This window comes from Cebus imitator, unplaced genomic scaffold, assembly GCF_001604975.1.
Source record: "Cebus imitator isolate Cc_AM_T3 unplaced genomic scaffold, Cebus_imitator-1.0 Scaffold548, whole genome shotgun sequence".
In the NCBI taxonomy this organism is placed as follows: domain Eukaryota; kingdom Metazoa; phylum Chordata; class Mammalia; order Primates; family Cebidae; genus Cebus; species Cebus imitator.
Genome location: NW_016107863.1, coordinates 33,009 through 44,559, shown reverse-complemented (window position 1 = coordinate 44,559; position 11,551 = coordinate 33,009). Strand labels below are relative to the sequence as shown.

Genomic DNA, 11,551 nt, shown 5'->3' with positions numbered 1-11,551 from the left:
AGGATGTAAGATCTCTAGCTACATTCTTTTTTACCCCCCAGATGAAAATCTTACAGGATTTCTAAAGCTGTGTAAGATCTTGCCCAGTGCATTCAAACCACATAGAAGACAACCCCGAAGAGGTCCCCATGCTGGTGTTTGCTGTGTACATTGGCCTGGGACCTCGAGGTTAGAATATAACAATAATGATCATGCACAGACAGAACTGTCTCAGCAGCAAATGTCACACACAGACCCAGAACTGCTTAAATACCAATTTATTGCAAACCAACACTGAGGAACTGGAACAGCTTTGCAGGCTGGACACCTCCTCTCCTGGGGCCCTGGACAAGGGGAATGATTCACCCCGCTTTCCTTGGACCTCAGCTGGTAGGACTTAGTGGCTGGCCAAACTGCGGCTGTTGTGTCTAAAAAGAGAAAACAGGCAGGGTGTGCCAGCTCTGGAGGCTGGGCCAGTCCAGGGTGGTGGCTCAGGGCAGAGAATCACCCACCAGACAGCATGGCTCATGGGGACAAGGCGTGCAGGGACAGGCTCCACAACCACACCAAGCACCACAGTGTGCACTGGGACCAGATGTGGGTGGCTGCTCCTGCCATGGGGCCAATACCCAATACTGCCCCTCAGCTGTTCTTCCTAGACACTCGTTTACCATTTATTAAAGCAGGGCAGGGAGTGGGGAGAAATGCAACACAGAATATAAAATCAGGCAAAACAAACACTAGTCACCATAGAAGTGAATGACCCTCAAAGTCTCCCAAATAACAAGGTGTAGGGCATCTCACACCACTTTATCACTTCTGGAAGACTGCCCACAGGGTGGGGGCTGCAATGCGGGTCAACACAGGAACTACAGAGAAGAGAGGAGACACACACCACGAGACCTCTTTTCATGAGGCAGGAAAGCTCTTGTGAAACAGTGGTGTGCAAATCCTAGGACCTCAATGGGAACTCCAGGAAAAAAAAATGACAAAGCCTGTCTCAGGACCTCTCATAGATGACAAGAGTTCTGCTCCCCAGGGTTGAGGCCTCTTAAGCAGGGCTTCACCAGCTCAGTGGCAAATATCAGACAAGGTTCTCACATTCCAAAGTGGGTATATGGGGTCTTCTGCTCTCCCGTGATGATCACAGCAACAGTCTGGACCTACAGATGACTTCCCAGGAATGCTTTCTTACAAGGGCTGTCAGTCACCACTGTAAACCAGAAACCAACCACCAACTGACTCTCCTAGACAGCCCCCGCAACCCAAGTATACACAGAGAGAGCATGCAGGGGCAGGGTCCTTCCCCTGATGGCGGGCTCTCTTAGCATCTGCAGGCCTTGATTCTTGCTGGCTGTGCATGGTGCCAGAGTGCACTGCCCTGCTGTGTGGCTTATCCATGCCCTGGGCTTGATGGACAGGCAAATGGACAGTGCCAGTGGTAGCTGAACCATACTCCCGGTGACAGGCACCCAGAGCCCCTGTGAGTACTTAGGGCATAGGCCTGGGACCCTGTCCCATGATCTTGTCTTTGCATCTTGGCTGGAGCCAGTCAGCAGCCATGGCTCAGGGCCTGGGCTTGGGCGTCCTGAGGTGGTGGCCAGTCCCTGGAGAACAGGTAAGATGGGGCCATAAGCTCCAGGGAACTCAGTCTGGCACCTGACACAGAGGATGGGAGTCTTCACTGTCTTCTGGTTCAGTTGTGGTGGGACAGTGTGCCTTCACGCCCCATGCAGAAATTCCTCCTCTCCCAGAAGCCCCTCAAGGTCAAGGCTTCTCAGGACTTGTGGCTGGCGTGCTCTGCTGATGAGCTGATGGACATGCTGTAGTCTCTTCCTGAGGGCGCCAGCTCTCCACTCCTGCCCACACTTTGACACAGTGAACCCAAAGAGGATGTCTTATAGGGAGCCAAGCAGGGCATGCCATGCTGTGGTGGCCAGGCTTGGTTCACTTCAACAAGATCCAAAGCAAGGTCGCCACAGTCAGAGAACAGACAGAATCCCCATTGCATGTGGACCTGAGCCCAGAACCTAGGCTTTCTCCCAACATCTAGAACATGCAAACAGGGCTCCAGCTTCCACTGCTCTGACCATGACGCTGAGGCAGGCAGGGCACATTTATAAGGGGATGAGCAAGAAGACCACATCAGTCCTCCCAAAACAGGTCAAGGGGCAAGGAGCTTCCCAAAGCAGCCCCAGGCACAGTTGCACAGTCATTACTTGCTTGCCCTCATGCAAGCACTGAGCTTCACACACTTCAGTGACTTCAGCTTCGCCTGAGAGCCCAGCAACAACTTCACACTCCAACCAGAACACATGCAAGCAGAACAGCGTCAAAACAACAGCAAGCAGAGAGCAGGGGGAAAGACATGCTGCCTGCAGTGGCTGTTGCTGTGGAGACAAAAGCACATGATCCCAATTTGTTGGGATATCCTCTCTTGCATTTCAAACACCTTCACTCAGTGTCAGCCACAGCAGCCACCACATAGCAGCGGGCACTGCACCTTCTCTGGAACAGTCTGGAGATGCAAGGTCAGGGTGGAAGGCCTGGTTCACCATTGAAAGAAAGGATGGCTAGGGGTAAACAAGACGAACAAGTCCCTAGAACACAGGGGGAGCCGAGGAGGGCGGCCGAGGACAAGGCCTCTGCCTCCCCACCGATGAGGGTTTCCTTTCCTTCTGGTCATTAAAACTGCACAGCCCCTGGGGAGATGTTGAACATGGCGGGGTCGAATCGCTGGCCTCGGAAGGGAGAACCTTCAGCATCCCACCCCTTCTTCAGCATCTCATGGACTTTCTACAAACAGAAAATAAAGAGATTAAAGGGGATCACAAGGCACTGTGCACTTTCTCCCAGAGCAGACTCTGACTGCAGGCAAAGAGCCTTCCTGCTTCCTCAGGGCTCAGGCACTCGCCTGGCAAAACAGAGAACCGTACTGCCCTGGAACGGCCTTCAACTAAGGGAGGCACCGTGTGACTACCAATTTCTCTGCAAGGTTGTGCTCCACAGACTGAGTTTCTAACCCACCATCTTCTGTCCTCAGCAAAGCTCTGGCTGCTCTTCATGGTTCGTCTTGTCCCTTTTCCATCAAGATCTCTGTACAAATTCCAAACAGCCTACAACGTCTATGGTCCCACTAGGCATAGACTATGGCATAAAGAGGAGTGTCCCAGCCCCACTGGGGTCATAGAGAAGGTGTGTAAAATGCTCAAGCCCCCATCTGATGAAGGTGTGCAGAGAGGATACCCTAGCACCCCAGTTATCAGCAACAAGAATTAGATCATCAGACAATCCAGGGTTGACCCAGGATGTGGCATGGAGGAAGAGACTTCAGAATGTCCAGTGGTAGGCCCGCCAGTCAGGAATTCCCCACTGCATCCTTGCAGATGCAGTCAGAGTTGGTTAACTAAGCTGTTGCCAACATGTGGCTATTCTGGAACTATCTAGCCTCCAAGGGTCGGAAGCAAGCCTGAGTGTGTGGCCATGGCAGGGGACATCAGGAAGATTGGATCCTGAGGGAAGCATCTGTACCTGAGCTAGCAGGCCCTCTCTCCTCACAGGGACTCCCTATCTGCCCTCCTCATGTGGCCACCATGAGTACACTGAGGACTGGGGATGATCTCTCCTTCCTTCTGACCTTCTGACCAGAGACAAAAGAGACTATGCAGGGCTAGTAGTTACTCTACCAATATGATGCATAGTCCCTGTTGCAGAAAACGCTGTAGCCTAGGCCCAGAAGATGAGGCTGTGGGACTCTCAACACCAGGGCTTCTCCTTAAATAAAACACAATCTTCCTGACAAGAGTTTGGCCGGGCGCGGTGGCTCAAGCCTGTAATCCCAGCACTTTGGGAGGCCGAGGCGGGTGGATCACGAGGTCAAGAGATCGAGACCATCCTGGTCAACACGGTGAAACCCCGTCTCGACTAAAAATACAAAAAATTAGCTGGGCATGGTGGCGCGTACCTGTAATCCCAGCTACTCAGGAGGCTGAAGCAGGAGAATTGCCTGAACCCAGGAGGCGGAGGTTGCAGTGAGCCGAGATCGCGCCATTGCACTCCAGCCTGGGTAACAAGAGCGAAACTCCATCCCAAAAAAAAAAAAAAAAAAAAAAAAAAAGAGTTTTCTCTTTCCTGTTTTAATTTTTAGAGATGGGGGTCCCACCGTTTCCCAGGCTAGAGTGCAGTGGTGTGGTCACAGCTTAGTGCAGCCTCAAACTCCTTGGCTTAAGCGATTCTCCCACCTCAGCCTCTTGTGTACTTAAGACTATGGGTGCAGTCCACTATACCTGGCTTCTTTTTCTTTTTTTAAAACCAAAGTGATGCAGCAACAAGCATATCAAAGACGTGTACTATATACTATAGATTAATTGACATTACTATCAATTTCTTGCGGGCAATTCACATCAGAGACTTTAGAAAGACCATTTTGAGAACAAGGTCCTGCAGCACACATGGAGTGGCTAGGGGTACAGAGAAGACTACATGAAGCCCCCTCTTCTGCCCACTGGAGGTGTGAGGCTGGACAGCCTCAACCAAACACAAGAACGGATGACTTCAGCAGGCAGCTGCACAAAGCCTCTGAACCTTTCAACAGAATCCTGGCCAGCTGTAGGGCAAATGACAGCTGCAGAACCCTGGAGCCACCACACTCGTACCCTGGGAACTGGGTGGCTGAATGGGGGCCCGATGTAGGATGCCCAGAGTGCAAAGGGCAGATTAGTAGACTTGATCTTACAACAGAAGGAGTACAGGGTATCAAGATCAGCACTCAGACCTTTCCTGAGACAAAAGTGGACTGCAGGCATTCCTGTGTATCACCAAATTCACTCTTATGACCAGAGACCATGCTAATGCTATCTGCCTATGAGATGTCACAATTACTAACTGTTAGGGTGAATCCTACCAGGCTGAAGAGATCCTAGACACAGACACATCTGAGAACAGACAGAGCAATGGCACCTGCACATTCTACATTCCCTTTCTAGATGGGGGAATCCTGCTCAAAAGAAATTAAATTAGGGAAAAGATGAAGGGTATTAAATTTGTTGACTTTGGAAAGAGGTTATCGTATAGTGACACCAAAGAATTTAGAACAGTAAGAGGAAAGTATTGTCATTTCAAAATAAAATTGCTTCAAAATACACAGCATCTGTGGCATTAGAAGCACAATTTGAAATCTTGGCAAATTTAGAAAACTCCGAGTTCACACCATAAATGGGCATCAATGCCAGAGCATGCTGGTAACTGTGACTATGCCGACGTGAACGGCAGATGGAGGCTGACAGGAGAACCTGGCCCTGTTTCCATTCTCTCTCCTTAGCGAAGCCTGGTGATCCCACTGAAGCAGCTCCGGCACCATAATTCTCACGACAGTCCCTCTGCCTGTGAGGTATCCCTCACGACACCTGAATAAAATGTGGCTAAACTGCTACATGAGGCGACATAAGGGAATGGACCTACCTTCTAGGTCTGTTTCCTCATTTGATTTTTTTAAAAAAGGCTTCAGTCACTAAAGACATTTTACATGAAATCTCTGTGTGCTGCAAGCCTCTATATGCTGAAGACCCTTCCCCAGATCCTGTCATGCCCAGGAAGAAGTTGAGACTTTAGCATCAGCACCACACAGGTGCTTGGGCACACATTTTGAATGACCATAGACCCAAGAGGTCAGTTCATTACTGTCTACAGCTGTGGCCTGAGAGCTGGAGGCTCCCTGGCTGAGGAGCAGGTCAATCCCAGGGAGGGAGTCACCCTGGGTCCTACCACTGTGCCACCGGCCCTGGGCTCCTGCATGTTGCTGAGGATCTCACAGGGCACTTTGGGGAGGGACACATATTCTCTCAAGGGTCAGCATGCTGCCTGGCCCATGGCAAGTCTACAGTAGAATAGATTTAGATTCAACACAGAGATCTTTCCACTGGACCACAGCATCTTCAAGGTTCTTTGAATACTTCCTAACTGGGTCACTGTTGCCCAGTCTATGGGCTCCCCAGGGCTAGGTCACAAGAAGCTGTTTGTCAGACATGGAGACCTTCTGCTCCATACCTGAGCTGTGCAGCGCCCTAGGGGCCAGAAAAACAGCTTGCCAAGAGGATATCAACAGGATAACCCCACTGAATTGCCCTCAGAGCAGGGCAGCAGGGCACGAAGGGGATGCCAATTGCACCCTGCGATGCTACATGTGTGCAAGCATGCCTATGCATGGTGCATACATACAATGTGCAATGCTGTCATCTTTCACCCCTTGAGGCTGACAGTGAGAATCCAGGCAGGAGTTTGAGGTCGAGAACTGCCTGGAAGCTGCCTCGGCTTGCCTGGAATGAACAGACCACCCCTTTCCTGCTCCTGGGTAGTGGGCTGGGCAACAAGCCACCAGAATGAGGAGGTCTTGGGCCTCCAGAAACGGAGAGACAAGAGCAGCTGCTTCCTGGGGAGGATTACCAATGAGACTGCAAAGCAAGACTGAAATACTCTTTGGAGAAGGTAAGATTAAAATGGCTGGAATCCTAGCACCACAAAGGCAGATCTGTGTCTGTCTTCTTCACTGACATGCCCCATAGGGGGGTGAGACTGCACAATGTTACAAGGTGTTGGCACAGAACATATAGGATGGGGGAAAGAGACTGAGAGGAACGTCAAGGAAAGGGAAAGATACAAGGGAAAGAAAAGGGGAAACAGAAAGAAAGGAGGGCAGGGGAGGGGGCAAGGATATAGAGAAGAAGATGGGAAGGCTGGTGGAGCCCCTGACACCTCCATGCATGTCCTTGGCACTACTGGCAACTCCAATGATGAGCAGGTATTACTACTATTTTGTTTTTGAATGTAGGTTCTGTAAGAGATATAATCACAGGAAAAATGAGGGCTTAAGAGAGAAAAACAGCCAGAGCATCCTAGCTTCCCTCATGTCTCAACCACTAAAGTCTACAGAAAACTGGCAGAGCATGATTGCTCATGCACTTTGGGAGGCTGAAGCAGGTGGATCACCTGAGGTCAGGAGTTTGAGACCAGCCTGGCCAACATGGTGAAATTCCATCTCTACTAAAAATACAAAAATTAGCAGGGCATGGTGTCATGTGACTGTAGTCCCAGCTGCTGGGGGCGGGGGTGGGCAGGAGAATTGCTTGAACCCAGGAGGCAGAGCTTTCAGTGAGCCAAGATCACATCGCTACATTCCAGCCTGGGTGACAAAGCGAGACTGTCTCAAAAAATAAATAAAGAATTGTCTGGGTTCTGTGGCTCACACCTGTAATCCCAGCACTTTGGGAGGCCAAGGTGGGCAGATCACAAGGTGAGGAGATCGAGACCATCCTGGCTAACACAGTGAAACCCTGTCTCTACTTTAAAAAAAAAAAAAAAAAAAAAAAAAAATTAGCCAGGTGTGGCATCACGTGCTTGTAATCCTAGCTACTTGGGAGGCTGAGGCAGGAGAATCGCTTGAGCCCAGGAGGCAGAGGTTGTAGTGAGCCGAGATTGTACCACTGCATTCCAGCCTGGGCAACAGAGCGAGACTCTATCTCAAAAAATAAAAAATAAATAAAATAAAAGAAAGGCTATAAAAAACTTCATGAAGGCTTTGGCAAATGCAGATACCATTCAAACTACAATAAATAATTTTTATCATCTCTTTGTAACAAAGACTCAGTGTCAGCGTCTGGGGAAGATGCTAGGAACCACCTGACCTTAGTCCCTCCATCTTGTGGCACAAAAAGACACTTCTAAAGGGCATGTAGTAAGACTGCCTTCTTACCTGCCTGGGACAAAGAGCATCTGGGTTCATGCTTTATAGTTAAAACAGACTATTTCTCCCAAAGGTCAACTCATGAATACATTTCAGCCTTTCTGTGGACCCAATGCTGAACATGGGCACAGAGTGGGTAGGCCCCTCATATACCTATCCCCAAACACTAACATGCGAAGCCCATCCGTAAGGCAAAGGTTCAAAGGCTGGCCTTTCATCTGGTGGCCACAGGCAAATACAGTATAACTGGAATGAACCCTAACCAGGCAGGTCTGACTGTCTAAGCAACTGAGTTGAGCTCAGCTGAGCACATGCTGTAGTACTACATGAGGCCACTTCAAACTGCAGGGACATGGGCGAAGCAGAGATATCCTTTAAGTTTGCCATGCCCCAGGTGGAAAAGGGGGCCAAACCTAGAGGAATGGTCTCTTGCATAGAGACAAGGGCCAGGGTGAGCAGGGCTGCAAGGAAAGAAAGGTCTGAAATCAGATCAGAGGTCAAACCCCATCCCTGCTGCTTAAGCTACTGAGTCACAACCTCAGAAATTCAATCTCTCTGTTGTGAAAACAAAAAACTGTCTTTTCAGGAGTACTGTGCAGCCAGTCAACCCCACCTTATCTATGTGTACTAAGTGCTCAGGCATGCCCCTGATGTGGCAGGGCCAGGTGAGGAGAACACGCCAATACTCCTCTCCACAGGCTCTTTGACCTCACAACAGCAGGATACGCTTGCCTATGAAGACAAGCAAGAATGGACGACACACAGCAGCAGGGCTTGCAGAACCACCTACGATGTATTAACACATGTTGTACCGGAAGGCAAGACTAAGATAATCCAGTGCACCACAAGGTAAGGCTCCTCCAAGAGACAAATGAGAAGAAAATATGAATCAGTGGTCCTCAGGGGGAAGAGGTGGTCTGTGTTTACAGAACAAAAATAAGGACACCGTGCCCAGCAGCTGACCCCTCTCCACTGACTCAAGGGTGCACTGGGTCCATGTACCCTGCCATGCCGGGTATATGGGACACAGAAAGTTAAAAATAATCTAAGGAAAGCAACCCTCTTTTCCCTAAATAGCTACTCTTGGGATTATTAAAATAGGAAGAAAGAATGTATACATCTAATGAATCATTCTCTTTGGCCATGTGCAAACTCTACACTGGGCACTATGCTGCTCAAACAGGAACCTTTTTCTTTCTCCTCCTGAACCCACTGGCCTCTGACATCCAGAAACTGGCTCCACAGCCTGGCTCCCTCTCCTCCTCTACCAAAGGTCCCACCAAGGGACTCTTCATTGGAAGACATGTGCAGGTGAGGCATAAACAAGAGCCATGAACACATCTGATGTTACCAGGCTCTGGTACAGGTAGGGCACATCTCATGACGCCCTTAGAGGTCCTCTTATCTGGGCTCTCGGCCCGGGTGTGAGAATACAGCTGAAAGACCAGAGTGTACCTGTGATCAGGTACAAGAGGAGGTGAGACAGATTCCTTGCTAGGCTAGGACATGGCAGGCAGCCCGTCCACACATCCTTCGTCCCCACCATCATCACCAACCCCTCTGTCACTATCAGCCTTGTCACTAGGATGAGGGCCTAAAGGGTGGGCTCTCCAGGACTGCTGTGCTCGTACCAGCTCATGGCTCTGTGGCTTGCCCTGCAGCTTCTGGTGGTAGTCAAAGGTAAGCCTGTCCAGCACCGCCTGTTCCTCCTCATCCACAGTGGCCATGGAGCGCTCCTTGTTGATCTTGTCAATGTCGATGGGCTCCTCTCCCTCCAGGATAGCATTCCACCAATACTCGCCCACCTTGCTCAGGTTTACCTGGGGACAAGCAGGACAGAGACGAGTCAGGGTCAGAAGACACAGCAGAGTCCGCTGAAGGATGGGTGTCCAGGACTGAGGACAAAGCAGAGCCCACTGAGGGGTGGGCATCCAGGACGACCTCAGGACCAACTACACAAAGGGAGGTGACACACAAGAGGGGGTGCCAGAACCCAAGGCAGGACCCACCGCTCCTAGGAATGCATTTGCTGCCTATGCTAACACATCCCAGGAAGAGCTAGGAGGGAAATACTTGAGGGAAATGACATTCTGGAAGATTCCTTTGTCCTTCTTCACCAGGTCCTGCATACTCAGGACAGTGCCTGTCCCACGTGCTTACCTTGCCCACTCTCACCAAGAAAGGCTGTTTTCTAAGACCCCTGACACCATCACCCTCCATGCCAGGAACTGTCCTGGGCCATCCAGCCTGCCCCCATGCTTGCCATGGAAGGCCCTGCCTAGCTCTTACCAACCAACTACCTCTCCAATGATCTCTCTTGCTTCCAAGAACAACCCCCAGCATTCTGCTAGGGACCTGCAAGACTTAGGGCTCAGCTTAATGGATGACAGAATCTCCTAGGGACTCCTCACCCCATGACAGGGCACCATGCCCTGTCCCTACTTCTTCCTCCCTGGGGCCAAGCCTGTTGCATGCGTGGGTCCTCCAGCCCCATTCCCTAAAGCTCTGATGGCTCAGGAAGGAGGAACCACCATCAAGAACCAACCCCAAAAGTGGTCCCAGCCTGCTCAGGTACCTCTGTGAGGATGGCACAGACACATCTTGGTCAAAGGAAGCAGCACCCAGCACTCATGATGCAGCCCTCAGTGCTGGGGGTCTGTGAGACTCATGTCATTACCATAAAACCTCAAAGACAACTGGAACTGCAGTATGAGAGCAAACATGAGGGATTCCTGTATGTACCTAAGTGACCCTGGCAGCTTGGCCTGCCACAAGGACACAGGGGAGGGCCCTGGCCACACCATGCCCCGTTATCAGTGGTCATGGGGACACAGAAAGCAAGAAAACTGGCTGCATCTGCTGTGGTCAGTGGCTGGGCTTGAAATTCTTACCAGAGTGGCCAAGAAGCAACAGAGTGGGTTTGTCCACTTTGTCCTAGAACTGCCTACTCTCTGATGGGATTAAACTACTAAGGTGCTCACAGAAAGGGCGAAAAGGCAGCAAAGGGCCAGCAAGTGAGAGCAGCTTTCATTCACGGAGGTACAGCCACCAGGACACTTACTGACCAGGTGGGCAAAACCTACCAAACCACGCTCAGGGTAACTGTGATACCCAGGAGTCCACAGTGAGTCCACAGGACATCATGTATCCCGAAAGGGAGCACTGGAGACTCATCAGCAAACACAGGCTTGAGAGAGCAGTGTCCTAATGCTGCACTTTCCACCTCCCTACCTCCAAGCCCCTGCTGGCAAGACCTACCCACACCACAGATGGTACTCAGCACCAGACCTTGCAGAGCCCAGGGATCCAGCCCAAGAATGTGCTCTACTAATGAAGAGGGGGGACACTGATGATGTGCAGGGGGGTGCACAGTGAAGATGTTCTAAAACTGGGAAGAGCAAGACAAAAACTTGCAATCATAATCTGATGCCAGCATCCCAAAAATCTTGTCTGACATTCCCAGTGCAGATAGGGAGAGTGGTGAACAGGGGGAGTGGGTGGTTCCCCTCCCTACACGCCAGCTCTACCGAGTAAATGACGCTACTCTGCCAGTGCCCAATTTAAATTTGGGATGAATCTTCCATTTCCAGATACTCTGCTCAGCTGGTTTGTCGCTGACTTTACAGTTTGTGTGATAGGACCTGACTCACCCTCAGAGACCCCAATACTAAGAACTCTACCCCATCTTTACCAAGTCGATACAATGAAAAACCCTCGAAGAGGGTACATTGTTTTCTCTATTCCAGGAAAGACTTCAGAGGAACTTACAGAACTGTAAATTTCTGGAAAGAAGAGACCCTTTTTTTTTTTTTTTTTTTTTTTTGTCAGATTTTT

At 50.4% G+C, this 11,551-nt stretch overlaps 1 protein-coding gene across 1 annotated transcript in view; it reads right to left on the bottom strand.

The window, feature by feature from the left end:
- Positions 1–240: 240 nt before the first annotated feature.
- Positions 241–11,551, bottom strand: part of NUDCD3 (NudC domain containing 3) — a 43,634-nt gene continuing 32,323 nt past the window's right edge. Inside the window, exons 3-4 of the mRNA XM_017515406.2 lie at positions 9,349–9,537; positions 241–2,775 (exon numbers count right to left, since the gene is read on the bottom strand). Coding sequence (XP_017370895.2) covers positions 2,665–2,775; positions 9,349–9,537 — 300 coding nt within the window. The 3' untranslated portion in view covers positions 241–2,664. The remainder of the gene's footprint in view (positions 2,776–9,348; positions 9,538–11,551) is intronic.